This window comes from Tachyglossus aculeatus, chromosome 20 (genome assembly GCF_015852505.1).
Source record: "Tachyglossus aculeatus isolate mTacAcu1 chromosome 20, mTacAcu1.pri, whole genome shotgun sequence".
Lineage (NCBI taxonomy): Eukaryota > Metazoa > Chordata > Mammalia > Monotremata > Tachyglossidae > Tachyglossus > Tachyglossus aculeatus.
Genome location: NC_052085.1, coordinates 30,633,449 through 30,654,894, shown reverse-complemented (window position 1 = coordinate 30,654,894; position 21,446 = coordinate 30,633,449). Strand labels below are relative to the sequence as shown.

Sequence of the window (21,446 nt, the reverse complement as noted above, 5' to 3'; positions counted from 1 at the left end):
ACTGAGGCCCAGAGAAGTGAACTGACTTACCCAAAGTCACCCAGCTGACAAGTGGCGGAGCCGGGATTTGAACCCATGACCTCTGACTCCAAAGCCCGTGCTCTTTCCACTGGGCCACGCTGCTTCTCTAGGAAGGATAGGATTCATAGGAAGGAGAAGTGGATGCCGATAGAAGCAGCGTGGCCTAATGGAAAGAGTTAGGGGTTGGAAGTAAGGTGACCTGATTTGTAACCCTTGGCCGCTGTGCGACTTTGGGCAAGTCACTTAACTTTTCTACGCATCAGTTTTCTCATCTGTAAAATGGGGATTGAGTCCTACTCCCACCGAAACTGCGAGCCCCACGTGGGACAGGGACTGTGCGCAAGACGATTATCTTTCATCTACTATCCCAGCCCTTAGGACAATCATCATCATCATCAATCGTATTTATTGAGCGCTTACTGTGTGCAGAGCACTGTACTAAGCGCTTGGGAAGTACAAATTACGAAACGACAATGTTTCCAGCTCAGTGGAAAGAGCCCGGGCTTTGGAGTCAGAGGTCCTGGGTTCAAATCCCGGCTCCGCCACTTGTCAGCTGGGTGACTTTGGGTGAGTCACTTCACTTCTCCGGGCCTCAGTTCCCTCATCTGGAAAATGGGGATGAAGACTGAGAGCCCCCCGTGGGACAACCTGATCACCTCCCCGGCGCTTAGAACGGTGCTTGGCACATAGTAAGCGTCTAATAAATGCCATCATCCATCATTCATCCATCATCATCATCAAGTCTCCTGTATCTGCCCCAGCGCTTAGTACAGTGCTTGGCCCAAGGTAAAGGCTTAGAAAGTACCCTTAAAAGAAGTGGATAAGTAGAAGAGTCAGTGCTTAAATAATAGGGTGAGAAAGTTGATACGGTTATAATAATAATAATGATAATAATGGCATTTGTTAAGGATTTGAATTCTGCTTCCCTCCTTCCCCCCTGTCCCCCTCTCCTCGCCTTTGGCCTCCATTTTCTCCGCCATTAAGCCTGAGGTGATGGAGAAGGACAGGCCGGAAGTGAAGCCGCCCCGACCGGAAGTGCGCTCGTTTCCACGGCAACCGCTTTCCCCTCAGAGCGCCGCCATGGCCTCACCCTGGGCCTCCACCCGTGAGTCCATCCCGTGCCCTCTCCCTGCCTTAAATAACAGTAATAATGGCATCTATTACGCCCTCACTCTGGGCCAAGCACTGTGCTAAGCGCTGGGGCGGATACAGGCAGATACAGGAGACTTGTCTCACAGTCTCCACCCCTGTTTCAGGGGTGAGGCAACTGAGGCACAGGGAAGTTGAGTGACTGGCCCAAGCTCACACAGCAGACAAGTGGCAGAGTCGGGATTATAATAATTAATAATCAATCAATGAATCGTATTTATTGAGCGCTTACTGTGTGCAGGGCACCGAACTAAGCGCTTGGAAAGGCCTTAGAACAGTGCTTTGGCGCGTAGTAAGGGCTTAACAAATCATCATTATTATTATTATTATTACAAGCTTGTAACCTCCCCAGCGCTTAGAACAGTGCTTTGCATAGAGTAAGCACTTAATAGATGCCATCATTATTTATTATCATTATTTATTGAGCAATTACTGTGTGCAGAGCACCGAACTAAGCGCTTGGAAAGTCCTTAGAACAGTGCTTTGGCACATAGTAAGGGCTTAACAAATCATCATTATTATTATTATTATTACAAGCTTGTAACCTCCCCAGTGCTTAGAACAGTGCTTTGCATAGAGTAAGCACTTTATAAATGCCATCATTATTTATTATTATTATTTATTGAGCAATTACTGTGTGCAGAGCACCGAACTAAGCGCTTGGAAAGTACTTAGAACAGTGCTTTGGCACGTAGTAAGGGCTTAACAAATCATCATTATTATTATTATTATTACAAGCTTGTAACCTCCCCAGCGCTTAGAACAGTGCTTTGCATAGAGTCAGCACTTAATAGATGCCATCATTATTTATTATCATTATTTATTGAGCAATTACTGTGTGCAGAGCACCGAACTAAGCGCTTGGAAAGTCCTTAGAACAGTGCTTTGGCACATAGTAAGGGCTTAACAAATCATCATCATTATTATTATTATAATTACAAGCTTGTAACCACCCCAGCGCTTAGAACAGTGCTTTGCATAGAGTAAGCACTTAATAAATGCCATCATTATTTATTATCATTATTTATTGAGCGCTTACTGTGTGCAGAGCACCGAACTAAGCGCTTGGAAAGTCATTAGAACAGTGCTTTGGCACATAGTAAGGGCTTAACAAATCATCATTACTATTATTATTATTATTACAAGCTTGTAACCTCCCCAGCGCTTAGAACAGTGCTTTGCATAGAGTAAGCACTTAATAGATGCCATCATTATTTATTATTATTATTTATTGAGCGCTCACTGTGTGCAGAGCACCGAACTAAGCGCTTGGAAAGTCCTTAGAACAGTGCTTTGGCACGTAGTAAGGGCTTAACCAATCATCATTATTACTATTATTATTACAAGCTTGTAACCTCCCCAGCGCTTAGAACAGTGCTTTGCATAGAGTAGGCACTTAATAGATGCCATCATTATTTATTATCATTATTTATTGAGCAATTACTGTGTGCAGAGCACCGAACTAAGCGCTTGGAAAGTCCTTAGAACAGTGCTTTGGCACGTAGTAAGGGCTTAACAAATCATCATCATTATTATTATTATTATTATTACAAGCTTGTAACCTCCCCAGCGCATAGAACAGTGCTTTGCATAGAGTAAGCACTTAATAGATGCCATCATTATTTATTATCATTATTTATTGAGCGCTTACTGTGTGCAGAGAACCGAACTAAGCGCTTGGAAAGTCCTTAGAACAGTGCTTTGGCACGTAGTAAGGGCTTAACCAATCATCATTATTATTATTATTATTACAAGCTTGTAACCTCCCGAGTGCTTAGAACAGTGCTTTGCATAGAGTAAGCACTTAATAGATGCCATCATTATTTATTATCATTATTTATTGAGCAATTACTGTGTGCAGAGCACCGAACTAAGCGCTTGGAAAGTCCTTAGAACAGTGCTTTGGCACGTAGTAAGGGCTTAACAAATCGTCATTATTATTATTATTATTATTACAAGCTTGTAATCTCCCCAGCGCTTAGAACAGTGCTTTGCATAGAGTAAGCACTTAATAGATGCCATCATTATTTATTATTATTATTTATTGAGCGCTTACTGTGTGCAGAGCACCGAACTAAGCGCTTGGAAAGTACTTAGAACAGTGCTTTGGCACGTAGTAAGGGCGTAACAAATCATCATCATTATTATTATTATTACAAGCTTGTAACCTCCCCAGCGCTTAGAACAGTGCTTTGCATAGAGTAAGCACTTAATAGATGCCATCATTATTTATTATCATTATTTATTGAGCAATTACTGTGTGCAGAGCACCAAACTAAGCGCTTGGAAAGTCCTTAGAACAGTGCTTTGGCACATAGTAAGGGCTTAACAAATCATCATCATTATTATTATTATTATTACAAGCTTGTAACCTCCCCAGCTCTTAGAACAGTGCTTTGCGTAGAGTAAGCACTTAATAAATGCCATCATTATTTATTATTATTATTTATTAAGCGCTTACTTGTGCAGAGCACCGAACTGAGCGCTTGGAAAGTCCTTAGAACAGTGCTTTGGCACGTAGTAAGGGCTTAGCAAATCATCATTACTATTATTATTATTTTTATTACAAGCTTGTAACCTCCCCAGAGCTTAGAACAGTGCTTTGCATAGAGTAAGCACTTAATAAATGCCATCATTATTTATTATCATTATTTATTGAGCAATTACTGTGTGCAGAGCACTGAACTGAGCGCTTGGAAAGTCCTTAGAACAGTGCTTTGGCACGTAGTAAGGGCTTAACAAATCATCATTATTATTATTATTATTATTACAAGCTTGTAACCTCCCCAGCGCTTAGAACAGTGCTTTGCATAGAGTAAGCACTTAATAGATGCCATCATTATTTATTATCATTATTTATTGAGCAATTACTGTGTGCAGAGCACCGAACTAAGCGCTTGGAAAGTACTTAGAACAGTGCTTTGACACATAGTAAGGGCTTAACCAATCATCATTATTATTATTATTATTATTACAAGCATGTAACCTCCCCAGCGCTTAGAACAGTGCTTTGCATAGAGTAAGCACTTAATAGATGCCATCATTATTTATTATCATTATTTATTGAGCGCTTACTGTGTGCAGAGCACCGAACTAAGCGCTTGGAAAGTCCTTAGAACAGTGCTTTGGCACGTAGTAAGGGCTTAACAAATCATCATCATTATTATTATTATTATTATTACAAGCTTGTAACCTCCCCAGCGCTTAGAACAGTGCTTTGCATAGAGTAAGCACTTAATAGATGCCATCATTATTTATTATCAGTATTTATTGAGCAATTACTGTGTGCAGAGCACCGAACTAAGCGCTTGGAAAGTACTTAGAACAGTGCTATGGCACATAGGACTTAACAAATCATCATTATTATTATTAGTATTACAAGCTTGTTAGAGAAGCAGCATGGCTCAGTGGAAAGAGCCCGGGCTTTGGAGTCAGAGGTCATGGGTTCAAATCCTGGCTCCGCCACTTGTCAGCTGGGTGACTTTGGGCAAGTCACTTCACTTCTCTGGGCCTCAGTTACCTCATCTGTAATAATAATAATAGTGGCGTTTATTAAGCGTTTACTATGTGCCATGCACTGTTCTAAGCTCCGGGGAGGTTACAAGGTGATCAGGTTGTCCCACGGGGGGCTCATAGTCTTAATCCCCATTTTACAGATGAGGTCACCGAGGCACAGAGAAATTAAGCGGCTTGCCCAAGGTCACACAGCAGACAAGTGGCGGAGCCGGGACTAGAACCCACGTCCTCTGACACCCAAGCTCGGGCCCTTTCCGTTAATAATAATAATAATAATGACAGTATTTGTTAAGCGCTTACTATATGCCACACTGCTGCTGTGGTGAAATAATGCAGTTCGGGGAATCTGACTTGGGGGTATCTTGGCTCAACTCTGAATCAACCGGTAGTAGAAGCAGCGTGGCTCAGCGGAAAGAGCCCGGGCTTTGGAGTCAGAGGTCATGGGTTCGAGTCCCGGCTCCACCTGTCTGCTGTGTGACCTTGGGCAAGTCACTTCACTTCTCTGAGCCTCAGTTCCCTCATCTGTAAAATGGGGATTAAGACTGTGAACCCCACATGGGACAACCTGATCACTTTGTATCCCCCCCCAGCGCTTAGAACAGCGCTTTGCACATAGTAAGCGCTTAACAAACGCCAACATTATTATTATTATTATTAATCGAGTATTTGGAAAGCAGAGGTGATTCTTGGGTCAGCTGGAGCCACGTGGCTCAGTGGGAAAAGCCCGGGCTTTGAAGTCCGAGGTCATGGGTTCAAATCCCGGCTCCACCGCTTGTCAACTGTGTGACTTTGGGCAAGTCACTTCGCTTCTCTGGGCCTCAGTTCCCTCATCTGGAAAATGGGGATGAAGACCGTGAGCCCCACGTGGGACAACCCGATCACCTTGTAAATTCCCCAGCGCTCAGGACAGTGCTGTGCACATAGTAAGCGCTTAATAAATGCCATTAAAAAAAAAAAAGCAGGTCAGTTTCCCCCCTTTCCATCACGTTCTTCAAGTCCTCACCTCTTCCCGCAGTGGTCGGGAAGAAGGGACGCCCAGGCAGGATCCACGACGCGGTGAAGAAGGGCGACGTCGAGCGGCTCGGAGCGATGGTGGGGAGCGGAGCCGGTGTCAACGAGGTGGATCCCGTCCATAAATTTACCCCCTTACACTGGGCGGCCCATTCTGGAAGCCTAGAGGTGAGGCCCGTTGCCCTTTCGGAGCCCCCAGAGGATCTCCGATCCTGTTCGCCGGAAACTCTATTTATTTATTTTATTCTATTTATTTATTTATTTATTTTACTTGTACGTATCTATTCCATTCATTTTATTCTGTTAGGATGTTTGGTTTTGTTCTCCGTCTCCCCCTTTCAGACTGCGAGCCCACTGTTGGGTAGGGACCTTGGCTTCACAGACTCCGTCCTCTCCTGGTTCTCCTCTTATCTCTCCGGTCGTTCTTTCTCAGTCTCTTTTGCAGGCTCCTCCTCCCCCTCCCATCCTCTTACTGTGGGGGTTCCCCAAGGTTCAGTGCTTGGTCCCCTTCTGTTCTCAATCTACACTCACTCCCTTGGTGACCTCATTCGCTCCCACGGCTTCAACTATCATCTCTACGCTGATGACACCCAGATCTCCATCTCTTCCCCTGCTCTCTCCCCCTCCCTCCAGGCTCGCATCTCCTCCTGCCTTCAGGACATCTCCATCTGGATGTCCGCCCGCCACCTAAAGCTCAACATGTCGAAGACTGAGCTCCTTGTCTTCCCTCCCAAACCTTGTCCTCTCCCTGACTTTCCCATCTCTGTTGACGGCACTACCATCCTTCCCGTCTCACAAGCCCGCAACCTTGGTGTCATCCTCGACTCCGCTCTCTCATTCACCCCTCACATCCAAGCCGTCACCAAAACCTGCCGGTCTCAGCTCCGCAACATTGCCAAGATCCGCCCTTTCCTCTCCATCCAAACCGCTACCCTGCTCATTCAAGCTCTCATCCTATCCCGTCTGGACTACTGCACGAGCCTTCTCTCTGATCTCCCATCCTCGTGTCTCTCTCCACTTCAATCCATACTTCATGCTGCTGCCCGGATTATCTTTGTCCAGAAACGCTCTGGACATATTACTCCCTTCCTCAAAAACCTCCAATGGCTACCGATCAATCTGCGCATCAAGCAGAAACTCCTCACCCTGGGCTTCAAGGCTGTCCATCCCCTCGCCCCCTCCTACCTCACCTCCCTTCTCTCCTTCTACTGCCCAGCCCGCACCCTCCGCTCCTCCGCCACTAATCTCCTCACCGTACCTCGCTCTCGCCTGTCCCGCCATCGACCCCCGGCCCACGTCATCCCCCGGGCCTGGAATGCCCTCCCTCTGCCCATCCGCCAAGCTAGCTCTCTTCCTCCCTTCAAGGCCCTGCTGAGAGCTCACCTCCTCCAGGAGGCCTTCCCAGACTGAGCCCCTTCTTTCCTCTCCCCCTCGTCCCCCTCTCCATCCCCCCGTCTTACCTCCTTCCCTTCCCCACAGCACCTGTATATATGTATATATGGTTGTACATATTTATTACTCTATTTATTTATTTATTTATTTATTTTACTTGTACATTTCTATCCTACTTATTTTATTTTGTTGGTATGTTTGGTTCTGTTCTCTGTCTCCCCCTTTTAGACTGTGAGCCCACTGTTGGGTAGGGACTGTCTCTATGTGATACCAATTTGTACTTCCCAAGCGCTTAGTACAGTGCTCTGCACATAGTAAGCGCTCAATAAATACGATTGATTGATTGATTGATTGTTGGGTAGGGACCGTCTCTAGATGTTGCCGACTTGGACTTCCCAAGCGCTTAGTCGGGTGCTCTGCACACAGTAAGCACTCAATAAATACGGTTGATGATGATGATGATAGTAGTAGTAACAGGAGCCCACTGTTGGGTAGGGACTGTCTCTATATGTTTTTTTTTAATGGCATTTATTAAGCGCCTACTGCGTGCAAAGCACTGTTCTAAGCGCTGGGGAGGTTACAGGGTGATCAGGTTGTCCCACTTTGGGGCTCACAGTCTTAGTCCCCATTTTACAGATGAGGGAACTGAGGCCCAGAGAAGCGAAGTGACTTGCCCAAAGTCACACAGCTGACAATTGGCAGAGCTGGGGTTTGAACCCGCGACCTCTGCCTCCAAAGCCCGGGCTCTCTTCCACTGAGCCACGCTGCTTCTCTGATGTTGCCAACTTGTCCTTCCCAAGCGCTTACTACAGTGCTCTGCACGCAGTAAGCGCTCAATAAATCCGATTGATGATGACGATGAGTCTTAAATATGTCTATTGAGCACCCTCTGGTAAGGGCTTGGAAGATACAGGACAGAGAAGGGACAGATTCCCTGCCCACAAGGAGCTTACACTCCGTGATTGGGCAGATGGATCAGTGCTAGTACAGTGCTCTGCACACAGTAAGCGCTCAATAAATGCGATTGATTGATTGTCCCCCCATGTTGGACTCTTCCACCTTCTTTTAGTGGTTTGCACATAGTAAGCGCTTAACAAATACCATTATTATTATTATTATTATTATTATTATTACCCCCATCTTACCTCCCTCCCTTCCCCACAGCACCTGTATATATGTATATATGTTTGTACATATTTTTTGACTCTATTTATTTATTTATTTAATTTATTTGTACGTATCTATTCTGTTTATTTTATTTTGTTAGTATGTTTGGTCTTTGCCTCCCCCTTTTAGACTGTGAGCCCACTGTTGGGTAGGGACTGTCTCTATATGTTGCCAATTTGGACTTCCCAAGCGCTTAGTACAGTGCTCTGCACATAGTAAGCGCTCAATAAATGCGATTGATGATGATGATGATGATGATGATTATTTTAATGCAGTGCCTCCATTGGCTGCTCTGGCACGGGGCTGACGTGGCCCAGACGGCTCCGAGAGGATGGACCGCCGCTCACCTGGCCGCGATCAAGGGGCAGGATGCTTGCATGCAGGTGAAGAGGGGCTCTTGCACCCAGGTTCGAGTGGGGGGGACCCCAGGTGCCGTTCGGGAGCCCCCTTTTTAACCGCCCCCGCCCCTCCCGTGCTTTATTTTTTCCTTTAGTGACGTTCGTTAAGCGCTTACTGCGCTAAGCGCTGGGGTAGATACAAATCAGGTCGGAGACAGCCCCTTAGTTCCACAGCCTAAATAGGAGAGAGGAGAGTTTATTTTAAATAATTTATTTTGTTTAATAAATAATTGATTTTATTCATTTTAAATAAATAATTATTTTAAATAATTAAAAAAAATATTTTAAAATATTTTAAATGATTACAAATTATTTACTTTATTTTGTTAGTATGTTTGGTTTTGTTCTCTGCCTCCCCCTTCTAGACTGTGAGCCCACTGTTGGGTAGGGACTGTCTCTAGATGTTGCCAACTTGGACTTCCCAAGCGCTTAGTACAGTGCTCTGCACCCAGTAAGCGCTCAATAAATACGATTGATGATGATGATGATGAAAATAGCTCCGTGGCAAGCCAAGCGGGGTTGCTTCCGTCGTCAGCCTGGCATCTGCTTTCGTCTACTTCTAGGCCCTGCTCGGCGGCGAAGCAAACCCCACGGCCAGAGATGACCGTGGCCGCACCCCAGGCCACCTGGCCGCTGCCCACGGCCACTCCTACACCTTGCTGACCGTCCTGCGGACCGGAGCGGTAAGGAAAGAACATGCCACCCTGCCCGTCTCCACCCCCAGCCGGGCCTGGGTGTTTCCCGGGCTCTGTCCCCATCACCACTGGTCTCCTGACGCTCACCTTCTTTCCTTTTTTTATAGTATTTGTTAAGCGCTTACTATGTTCCAGACCCTATACGAAGCCCTGGGGTAGATCCAAACTGATCAGCGCATAGAACAGTGCTTGAGACGTAGTAAGCGCCTAATAAATGCCACTATTATTATTACTATCGTCAGGTTGAACACAGTCCCTGTCTCACATGGGGCTCCCAGTCTTAATGCCCATTTTACAAATGAGGGAACTGAGGCTAGGAGAAGTGACTTGCCCGAGGCTGCCCGAGCGCTGGGGGGGTACTTTGTATCCCCCCCAGCGCTTAGAACAGTGCTTTGCACATAGTAAGCGCTTAACAAATGCCAACATTATTATTATTATTATTATTATTATTATTACACACAGCAGACAAATGGCAGAGTCAGGATTAGAACCCTGAGTCCCAGGCCCATGCTCTATCCACCAGGCCCGCTGCTTCTCTGCCATTTTCAGTCTGGCATGAGTCCTTCAGCTTATCGGCCGCCGAGTGGATCGGTCTACCCCGAGGCTGAGAAACTGAGGAAGGGTGACCGTTCCCTCCAGGACCCCAACGTGCCTGACCGGAGCGCCCGGACCCCCGTGCACTACGCTGCCTTCCACGGGCGGCTGGGCTGCCTCCAGCTGCTCGTCCGCTGGGGTGCTGGCGTGGACGACGTGGATCAGGATGGAAACCTCCCAGGTACGGGCCGGCCTCCCCCCGCCTTCCGGGCAGCTCCTCGGGATCGGGACGGATAAAGTCGGGGGGCTGCTTTGTTCACGGCCGACCGCGCTCCGGCTTGGGGGAAAGCGCATTCCCTGCACGCTCCTGGACTCCAGCCTTCCCGCCTCCGTCTCTTCCTCCGACCATCTCCCCAAGCTCTGAGCCTCCCCCGGGACCCCGGTTCATCCTTTGCTTGAGGGTAACTGCCCTAGGAAGCGTGTGAAAGAGCAGAAGAAGAGAGGAGAAAGAGGAAGGTGGTCCGCGAATCTCCAGGGAGCTCCAGGCAGTGATGGAGAGGTCCCCGTCTTTCTTTCTTTTTTCCTTCCGTCTCCTCTTCTGTAGCCGTAGAGTGTGCCAGGAAGTTTCCCGGCCGCGGGTCTCCCTCCCGGCTGCTAGAACCTCCGGTTAGTTAGTTATGGTATTTATCAGGTTCCTACCATCTGCCAGGTCCTGACTGGCATAGTGCACGGGCCTGAGAGTAAGAAGGACCCGAGTTCTAATCCTACCGAGGCCCTACTGAGAGCTCACCTCCTCCAGGAGGCCTTCCCAGACTGAGCCCCTCCCTTCCTCTCCCCCTCGTCCCCCTCTCCATCCTCCTTCCCTTCCCCACAGCACCTGTATATATGTAGATATGTTTGTACAGATTTATTACTCTATTTTACTTGTACATATCCCATTTATTTGATTTTGTTAGTATGTTTGGTTTTGTTCTCCGTCTCCCCCTTTCAGACTGCGAGCCCACTGTTGGGTAGGGACTGTCTCTATATGTTGCCAACTTGGACGTCTCAAGCGCTTAGTACAGTGCTCTGCACACAGCAAGCGCTCAATAAATACGATTGATGTTGATGATGATGATAATCCTGACCCTGCCACTTTTCAGCTGGGTGTCCTTGGGCGGGTTACTTCGTTTTCCGGCACCTCAGTTGCCTCCTCTGTAAAAGGGGGATTAAGACTGTGAGCCCCGTGTGGGACAGGGACTGTGTCCAACCTGATTAGCTCATATCTACCCCGGCGCTTAGAATGGTGCCTGGCGTGTAATAAGCGCTTAGCAAATGCCATAAAAAGGAGGGACAAACAGCACGTCATTCTGTGTCACCGGGTTAACAAGCGGGCGAGGAAGCTCACCACCCTCATGCCGAACATCGCCAGGGTGGCCCAGGAGGAAGGCCTCTGTGGGAAGCAACCCAAGCCCACAGTTCTTGGAGTTAAATATCACAAAATGACCAGCACCCGAGCAGGAAGCCCAAGAGGAAAGAGCCCGGGCTTGGGAATTAGAGGAACCGGGTTCCTATCCACCAGTTGCCTGCTGTGTGACACTGGAAAAGTCATTTCACTCTTCCGGTCCTCCATTTCCTGAAAATGGGATTGTAATACTTTAATATTTAATACTATTTAATACTAATAATACTATTTAATACTAATACTAATACTAATAATACTATTTAATACTAATAATATTTAATACTAATAATAGTACTTACCTCCCCCTTTTAGACTGTGAGCCCACTGTTGGGTAGGGACTGTCTCTATGTGATGCCAATTTGTACTTCCCAAGCGCTTAGTACAGTGCTCTGCACATAGTAAGCGCTCAATAAATACGATTGATTGATTGATTGATTGATTAATACTTGTTCTTCCTCCTTAGACGGAGGACAGAGACTGATAAATGCCCCACCTGATTACCTTGTATCTATCCGAGTGTTAGTACAGTATTTGGCAAGTAGTAAGCACTTAACAAATACCATAGTTACAATAGTAATAATGATGGCATTTATTAAACGCTTACTATGTGCAAAGCACCGTTCTAAGTGCTGGGGAGGCTACAAGGCGATCAGGTTGTCCCACAGGGGGGCTCGCAGTTTTAATCCCCGTTTTACAGATGAGGGAACTGAGGCTGAGAGAAGTTAGGTGACTTGCCCAAAGTCACACAGCTGACAGCTGGCGGAGCCAGGATTGGAACCCCCGACCTCTGACTCCAAAGCCCGGGCTCTTTCCACTGAGCCATGCCGCTTCTCCAGTTATTATTACTATTATTATTGTTAATAACTGGCTAAGGGATAAATAAATGGCCCTGGCAGCCGTTTCTTCCTTCTCTTGCCCTAGGGGCACGAGTGCCCGGTTGCTTAGACGGCTGCTGAAGTGGCTGGACTGAACTGGAGCTAAGAAACCCAACCACTTCAAATCAATCTACCAATCAGTCATAGTTAATCATCATCATCATCAATCGTATTTATTGAGCGCTTACTATGTGCAGAGCACTGGACTAAGCGCTTGGGAAGTACAAATTGGCAACATATAGGGACAGTCCCTACCCAACAGTGGGCTCACGGTCTAAAAGGGGGAGACAGAGAACAAAACCAAACATACCAACAAAATAAAATAAATAGAATAGATATGTACAAGTAAAATAAATAGAGTAATAAATATGTACAAACATATATACAGGTGCTGTGGGGAAGGGAAGGAGATAAGATGGGGGGGATGGAGAGGGGGACGAGGGGGAGAGGAAGGAAGGGGCTCAGTCTGGGAAGGCCTCCTGGAGGAGGTGAGCTCTCAGTAGGGCCTTGAAGGGAGGAAGAGAGCTAGCTTGGCCGATGGGCAGAGGGATTTGGGGCATTCCAGGCCCGGGGGAGGACGTGGGCTGGGGGTCGATGGCGGGACAGGTGAGAACGAGGTGCGGTGAGGAGATTAATGAACACTTACTGTGTGCAGAGCACTGTCCTAAGCATGGGAGAGGGCAGTATAACAATATAAGAGGCACGTTCCCTGCCCACAGTGGGCTTACAGCCTAGAGAACGCAAAGCGGCAGAATCCTTTGCCTCGTGGTGAGTTTTTTTTTACCGTTTACGGAGCGCCCTGAAGCCAAGGCCTTTTCTGTCGTTGGTAGTTCATCTTGCCGCCATGGAGGGCCACCTGCACTGTTTCAAGTTTCTGCTCAGTAAAATGGCCAGCGTGACCCAAGCGCTGACCGCCCGTAACGACCACGGCGAGAACGCAAAGGACCTGGCCCAGAGATTCTTTAAAGAGGAGATCGTGCGCTATATCGAGAGAGCGGGGGACGAGAGAGGAGGACTAGAAGACCAGGAAAGTGAGTACACCTACTTCTGCACCAACGCGTGTTTTTTCACTGGGCCATCAGTCGTGTTTATTGAGCACTAAGCATGGGGGAGAGTACAGTATAACAGTTGGTAGACCCATTCCCTGCCCACAAGGAGCTTACAGTCTTGATGGCGAGACAGACGTTGAGACAGGTAAATAAATTACGGATATGGGCGTAAGTGCCGCGGGGCTGAGGTGGGGGTGGAAATAAAAGGTCCAAATCCAAGTGCCAGGGCGACGCAGAAGGAGGGGAAGGAGAGGAAATAAAGGAAGGCCCCTTAGAGGAGATGTGCCTTGAATAAGGCTTTGACGGCTCGGGGAGGATCAATCAATCAATCAATCATATTTATTGAGCGCTTACTGTGTGCAGAGCACTGTACTAAGCGCTTTGGAAGTACAAGTTGGCAACATATAGAGACAGTCCCTACCCAACAGTGGGCTCACAGTCTAAAAGGGGGAGACGGAGAACAAAACCAAACATACTAACAAAGTAAAATAAGTAGAATAGATATGTACAAGTAAAATAAATAGAGAAATATGTACAAACATATATACAGGTGCTGTGGGGAAGGGAAGGAGGTAAGATGGGGGGGATGGAGAGGGGGACGAGGGGGAGAGGAAGGAAGGGGCTCAGTCTGGGAAGGCCTCCTGGAGGAGGTGAGCTCTCAGTAGGGCCTTGAGCTCTGGAAGAATTAAGGAGCATTTCCCCCTGACCGTGGGAGGCTGGGCCGGTAGACCACGGTCCACGCGTAGATGGAGAGAGAGTCGTGCACACACACACACGTGTGATGCCGCCACACTTCCCAGCCTCTGCCTCAGCCGCACCAGACCGCACTGGAACTGTCTCATCCTGTGTGTCTGGGCAACTCTCCATTGTTTCCTACAGTCAAATAACAATGAACGGCAAACATAAAGTGCGAGAGTTTGTCCCGAGAACTGGCAGTCACCTAGGTATCATCGTAATCGTTGCTGCTCACATTCATCCTCCCAGAATCGATGCTTTTAACTGCGAGTAAATGCAATTTTCCCCAGACCCAGAGTTCTTCAAGGGCCGTGGGTTAAAAGAGAATCCCCTATAGTAAACCCCCAGAGCTGTGCTCTTTCCCCCTGGACCGACAGCAGGGCATGTGACGCTAATAATCTCGTTACGAGTCTTTGTTTATGAAACCAAAAGCCGACTGGTATAAGTGGCCCTAATTTGCAGTGGAGCGGAACCCCCGAGAGACTATGGAGAACTACCTTGAGTGATTTAGCAAAGACCAAGACGGCTCTTGTTGTGTGCTTAGGAAAGTTGTGAGCGTTTGTGTGTGATCCCGGACACTTTCGTCCTTAGGTTTAACATTCCCGGGACACCAGGCGGCCTTTCAGGGGGACCTGGAGACACTGAGGAAGTTGGTGGAAAATGGAATCATCAATATTAACGAGCGAGACAGTTTGGGATCTACCCCGTTGCACAAAGGTCGGTTGGCCCCGATCCTGGTCTCCTTCAATCAATCAGTCAATCAGTCGTATTTATTGAGCGCTTACTGTGCGCAGAGCACTGTACTAAGCGCTTGGGAAGTACATATAGAGACAGTCCCTACCCAACAGTGGGTTCACAGTCTAAAAGGGACTTCAGGCGACGGCTCCACGGTGGCGTCACTTAGCTGGGGGGGAAGGCGATTGCCCCCACAAAAGCCACCCCCCCAATCAGCCTGGAAGGGGCCAGTGGGCACGGATCACACAGGTCAGTAGGGGACCTGGAGGGGGTGTCCTCAGGATGCCAGCCTCTGGCCCGGGGCCTGGGCAGCGGTATTATAGCATCTATTTTAGACTGTGAGCCCACTGTTGGGTAGGGACTGTCTCTATATGTTGCCAACTTGTACTTCCCAAGCGCTTAGTACAGTGCTCTGCACCTAGTAAGCGCTCAATAAATACGATTGATCTATTACAGCATCTATTGAGTTCCCACTGGGTGAGATGTACAGTGCTAAGCACTTGCCTTAAGCGCAGCTGTAGTGAGGAAGTGGGGAGACCTGCAGGCCCTGCTCCCTTCAGAGCTGGGGATCGGGACCAGGCCTGCCCCGCTCCCTGGGCAAGGGGATGCCCGCTCCAGGTCTGGGAAGTCGGGCTCTGACGTCCTCTCGGGGCTAGTGGATGGAGAGCCCTGGGTGGGGCAAGGAAGGAGGCCAGAGGAGTCCCCCCCAACATCTCAGGATACGCGGTTGCTTTGTGCGGGGGGCAAGGGGGTGCTCAGCTGCAGCCAAACTGGACCTCTGAATTGCTGGTCTTCACAGAGGTAAGATGCTTCCGGAGGCTTGACCTCAGCTTCCTGGGGCTTCCAGATTCATTCATTCACTCAATCGTATTTATCGAGCGCTTACTGTGTGCAGAGCACTGTACTAAGCGCTTGGGATGTACAAGTTGGCAACAGATAGGGACGGTCCCTACCCACCAACGGGCTCACAGTCGCGTTGACACGCTACGAAACCCTCTCTGTCCTTCCTCAGCGGCCGGGCAAGGACACATGGACTGCCTGCGGTGGCTCATCGCAATGGGAGCGGATTGCAATATCACCAACAAGGCGCAGGAAACCCCCGGGGATGTGGCCAGGAGGTAATAATAATAATAATAATAATAATGTTGGTATTTGTTAAGCGCTTACTCTGTGCAAAGCACTCTTCTAAGCGCTGGTAACGATGCCCACCCCACAACCTCCTTCAGCCAATTTTCTCCTTCCCTTGGGTATCCGTCTCTGCGGCCCCATAGGCCTTCCTGTTAAGCGCTTAGTACAGTGCTCTGCATCATCATCATCATCAATCGTATTTATTGAGCGCTTACTGCGTGCAGAGCACTGTACTAAGCGCTTGGGAAGTACAAATTGGCAACATCTAGAGACAGTCCCTACCCAACAGTGGGCTCACAGTCTAAAAGGGGGAGACAGAGAACAAAACCAAACATACTAACAAAATAAAATAAATAGAATAGATATGTACAAGTAAAATAAATAAATAGAGTAATAAATAAGTACAGACATATATACATCTATACAGGCGATGTGGGGAAGGGAAGGAGGTAAGGCGGGGGGATGGAGGGGGGAGGAGGGGGGGAGGAGGAGGAAGTTCAAGGGCAGAACTTGTGGGGTTTGGGTGCCCCGGCACCCCCCGACTTAAGCGCTTAATAAATGCCATTATTATTATTATTATTATTCCCCGATGCACTGGGTGTAGTGCTGAGCACTGCAAGAGTGACAGCCATGGCTGCCTCTGGTCTTGCCCCCGGGCTCTCCTGCTTCTGACCCTGACCGTCCACTTCCCCCTCCCCGTGTGTGACCACCCCCCTAGGCCCCGGCCCCGCGGGTCCGTAGGAGGCGGGTGGAAGCCGAGTTTCTTTCATCTGTGGTGCAGCAATGTTCTTGAGCCCAGCTGGGAGCCAGACTCCAAACTCAGAGCAAAGTTCCCAGGCCACGTGAGCCCCCTCACCCTCCGGGATCCCCCAGAGGGCCGGGAGAGGTCACAGCCTTTCAAACAGCCATGGCTTCGGTCATCTTGTCCCCCCAAGTGGGACGATTCCCCCAGGCCCACGGTTGGGTTCACGGTCTGGGTTCAAGGTCTCTCTGACTCCGGGCCGTGGGGTGAAGCAGCCCGGCTTGAAATAAGGCGCTCCTGGGTTCTCTGGCCTGCCTCGGGCCCCGCGACTGACTGACCAACAGAGTAGGTAAAAGTCTGCCCTGGCCCAGGCCGTGGGGAGGAGGGGGCTGCCCATCACGGTTCCCTGGAAAGGTGGAGTCCAAAGGGTGGGATCCATCCGTCACTTCTGCCTGCTAGATGCACGGAGACGGGATGCCGGGAAGGTGCTAGCCCAGTAAACAGACCAGCAGAAGACTCCTAGAACATCCTGGCCTGCAAGCAGAATGGGCTGGGCTCACTCACCCCACACCAGCTAGACGCCACGGGCTGTTGAGGCCAAATTACAGAGTGGTCTCAGGGCCTCGTGTCTTCCTTCTTCCCTGGGAGACTCAAGGATTCTGGCAGCCTTTAGCCCTCAGAAATGATAATAATAATGATAAATGGTGGTATCTGTTAAGCGCTTACTATATGCCAAGTTCTGTGCTAAGCGCTGGGATGCCGTGGGCACCTCCTTCCTCAGGAAGGAAGCCGGCCGCCTAAGCCCCGCGCCGGCCTCTGTCCATGGAGGGGATCCGGCTTCTGGAGCATCGGGGGAGCAGAGCGGGATGCTGAACTTCGGCGTGGGTTTTATCTCCAGGTTTGCCCGCTTGGCTGCAGGGCAGCTGCTGGGGACGCTGCAGGGGGAGGAGGAGGAGGCCCCCGAAGTCATCGATGCAAAGGACAGCAGGTTTTTCAAGAGCCACGGAGTGGAAGGGAGCACAGATGCCAAGGGGGACTGCGACCCCGGTGAAGCTGAGAGAACCGAAGCTCGAAGTAAGTGCGCTGTCAGCCTTTCCCCAAGGCCCCCGCGGAGCCAGCTCTCAGAGCCCCCAATAGCCACCCCACCCCTGGCCCGGCCCTCTGAGGCCACTAAGCTGGTCCTCGGGCCAGTTGAAGTCGACAACGGCTTGAAAGTTGATAAAACTCCGAGACGGGGCCTAAGCCCCACAATCCCTGACTGGGTACAGGGCTCCCCGTCTCTCTGGAGGTGGCAGGGACCCCCCAGCCTGGGATGGGGACCCTCATGCCCACGGGCCTGTAACCGAATCTCGCTTGTCCTGTCTAGACTATAAGCTCGTTATGGTCAGGGAACATGGCTGCTAATTCTGTTGTACAGCGCTCTGTGCCAAGTGCTCAATAAAAACCGTAGATTGATTGCTTGCAGTGAGGGCTCACAAGAAGATTGGAGAATTGGAAGGACTTCTGGAAATCGCCCGGAGCAACTACAAGCAGCTCGGAGGGATATCGGTGGAAGACATCAAGCAGAAGAGAGAAAACCGAGAGGCCGAGAGGTAACGGCTTCAGCGGCCGTAGTGCCTACCGTAGGGCTTAGCGCGTTTCTCAGGGTCCCCTGCCCGGGTCTGTTACAGAGCCCCGGAGCGCGGAACAGAACGGACCTTGGTGTATCTAATAATAATAATGATGGCCTTTATTAAGTGCTTACTTTGTGCAAAGCACTGTTCTAAGCGCTGGGGAGGTTACAAGGTGATCAGGTTGTCCCACGGGGGGCTCACAGTCTTCACCCCCATTTTCCAGATGAGGTAACTGAGGCCCAGAGAAGTGAAGTGACTTGCCCAAAGTCACACAGCTGACAACTCAACCCATGACCTGACTCCAAAGCCCGGGCTCTTTCCACTGAGCCACGCTGCTTCTCACAGCATCTCACATGCCCTGTATCTGAGCGGGGGCCACAGTTGTGATGGCAGTGGGGCCCTCCCTTCTTCCCCTTCCCCGGGCCAGGGCCACTGCACTCGACATCCTTCGGAGTTTTTAATCTGGAGGAGCAGTAGTTACCCTAAAATCCATTCTCACCTCCTGCCCTCCCCCTACCTCAGCCTGCCCGCCCCTCGGGGACGTGGCCGACCATCTCAGGCGCGCCGGAGCGGGGGCAGACGATGGGCCCAAATGCCCATCCTTGAGTCCTTCTGGACAAGCCCTTTCTTTTTCCATCAGGAGGGAACCGGTTGGGGTTCCTGCAGTTGAGCAGTGGAAATTCAGACCCAGTGGGTGGAGGGTAATGTCGGCAAAGACTCAGTTATGGGGAGACTTCCAGGTTTCGATCAGGCATCTGTACGGACTTGTGGTCTTCCTTCTGCCCTTGGGGGGACTTGTATCCGAACCCATCCACCGTCTGAGAGGGACCCGGTTTCGACCGCCGTGTCCCAGTCGCTCGGTTTCTTTTCCGAACGGGCCCCTCGCTCAAAGTCAGCCCCGCGGGAGTCGGCATCTGTTCTTCCTGGGGAAGGTTGGGGGCTTCCTAACCCCACAGGGAGGATTTGGGGAGCTTGGGAGAGAACCTGGAACCAGGGGAGTGGGGGTTTTTCGAGCCCATGGGGCGACCCATTGCTCGGGAATAACGATGAGCTTTCGGGTACCTTGACAGGGCAATCAAAGAACTGCAGCTCCAGCTGGAATCCGAGCGGCTGCAGAGAGAGAAGCTGGAATGTCAGCTGGGCGAGGCCCGGACGGAGGCCCGCCGGCTCAAGGACTCGCTGGAGAAACGTCAGGTGGCCCCAGCCGGGATTGAGGTCAGTGTCCTCGTAACGTCCTTCTGAACCCAAAATCGGTGTGCCCGTGGTTCATCCAGAGAACTGCTTTGGGCACAGATGGGGCAAGGATGCCGAAGGTGGCAAACCCTGGAGCCAGTGCCCAAGGTTCCTCTCGCATTTTCCCCCCCAAAACTGGGCATTTGCCCCGAGGGTGGGGATGTGCCCAGGCCTGAGTTCTTCTTGGGCAGGGACTGAGCAGAGCTTCCACAACGAGGGCCCGGCCAGGCTTCCTTGGGCCCAGGGGTGTGTCCCTCTCAGTTCTGGGGCATCCTGCCCTCTCCCCCGAGCCTAGCAGACGGGGGTGTCCGTCTCTCCCCTCGTCCCACCCAAATTGGGAGGAGTGAGGCTCCATGATTCTTGTTTCTTGGTGTCCTCACCACCACCACCCCGAAGCTGCTGCACTGGGCACTGCCAACACTGTGGGTAGAGGAGGAAGACGGGCCTTTGTGGGACTGGGAAGTGTAGGAGGAGCCTCTGCCATCTCCTGTAATACCCTCAGTTATTTTTCAAAGGATCATCAGTTTTCCACTAGGGAAAACTTGCTAGAACTTGGTAGTGGGGGAAAATAGAGCTGGGCCTCAACTCTCTGGCGTCCTGGGCGAGGAGTGAGGCAGAGTGAGGTGGCACTGTCTGGGTGGCGATGGCGCCTTGTCCCCCCCAAACCCTCCCACTCAATCAGTGGTATTTATCGAGCAGTTCCTATGTGCTTTACTAAGCCCTTGGAGAGTACAGTACGACAGAATTACCATCCCTGCCCTTAAGGAGCTTACAGTCCAGGGGGCTGAACTTTGCTGTCCCCGAGATGGAGCCAACCAGTCCCAGGCCAGCACAGGGGCAAACTTGGTCAGAGTGAGCAGGGCTGGACCTGGAAAGAAGGGAAACCGTGAAGTAGAAGTCGGGAAAATGGTTTTTGCTTTGTAAATGGGAAGCAGATTCTGGCCGGGTGGGAGGGAGGAGGGTTTGGGACATAGGAGCGTTGCAGGAATCCTACAGCTCCAGAGAAGGTCTGGGCTCCTGGATTTTCATTTCTCCGTCCCCGCCCGCTCCCGGAGGAGGAGGAGGAAGACGTGGCTGAAGACTCCCGGGGGCCGCAGCCCAAGGGGGAGCAAATTAAAGCCTCCGAGATGAGGGGGTGGTGGTGACTCAGGCTTCTTCAAATGGGGTGCGGGGCCCCGCAGACTCTCCCGGGGGTGGAGAGAGGAGCTGGAGCCCGTGATATTGTCTCTGAAACCCTCAGACCGGAGAGGCAGGTTTAACAGCGAGTCACACCCTTGCCGGCTTTCCGGGGTGGTTTCGCCGAGCCGGTCCCCTCTCCCTCATCTCCGCAGGAGGGCCAGCCCGGCCCCCGTTCGAGCCCGGAGAAGAGGAGAGGGAAGAAAAAGCCGACGCCTCCCGGAGTGTTTGTGTGGAGGTGCTGACGGGAGAGGGACAACCTGGTCAAAAAGCAAACCCAACGGCTCTCCCAGTTTCGTATCTCTAGCTATACCTGTCTGTCGTGCCGCGCCGGCGTATCGCGTGAAGTAGCAGGAATGGATGCTTGAATGTCTCAAGCAGGACCGAAGCTACTGCTCACGCTTTGGGGAGTTAAAATCGGGTTCACCCTCCAATCCCTGTTTAGGCGGTTAAATAATCGGAATCGTGAGGTTGGAGGTGAACTTGCGAGGGGTATATTCCCGGCTTGGTTTTCCGCCCGTTAGATCCCAGCTGTCGGACTTGGCCCCGGAGCCTTCGGAAGACCGTCTCTGTCCCGCCGTGCTCCGGATGGCCCCCTGAGGTCATCATTGTGTTGCCAATCTGTACTTCCCAAGCGCTTAGTACAGCGCTCTGCACATAGTAAGCGCTCAGTAAATACGATCGATGATGATGAGGAGGAGGTGGTGGCCGGCAGAGGAAGAGCATTCGGCAACCGAGCCGTGCACCGAAGCCCCCGGGTGGGAAAGCCACCTCGAGTGACGAGAACCCATGAAATTCTAAGAGGAGCCATTAAATAAGTCACTTTGGAGGCT

The 21,446-nt window shown here is 50.4% G+C and overlaps 1 protein-coding gene across 2 annotated transcripts; it reads left to right on the top strand.

The window, feature by feature from the left end:
- Positions 1 to 1,014: 1,014 nt before the first annotated feature.
- ANKRD42 (ankyrin repeat domain 42) lies at positions 1,015 to 21,444 on the top strand. Of its 2 annotated transcripts, none has more exons than XM_038762000.1 (12): positions 1,015 to 1,126; positions 5,702 to 5,865; positions 8,532 to 8,639; positions 9,218 to 9,337; positions 9,989 to 10,124; positions 13,033 to 13,233; positions 14,578 to 14,703; positions 15,737 to 15,839; positions 17,490 to 17,665; positions 18,057 to 18,183; positions 19,275 to 19,419; positions 20,769 to 21,444. In XM_038762000.1, exons 1-12 carry the CDS (start codon positions 1,015 to 1,017, stop codon positions 20,856 to 20,858), a joined length of 1,608 nt encoding a protein of 535 aa, XP_038617928.1. In that variant the 3' UTR covers positions 20,859 to 21,444. The 2 variants fall into 2 exon arrangements, with proteins under 2 accessions (XP_038617928.1, XP_038617927.1); XM_038761999.1 differs by having other exon boundaries at positions 15,734 to 15,839.
- The last annotated feature ends 2 nt before the right edge of the window (positions 21,445 to 21,446 follow it).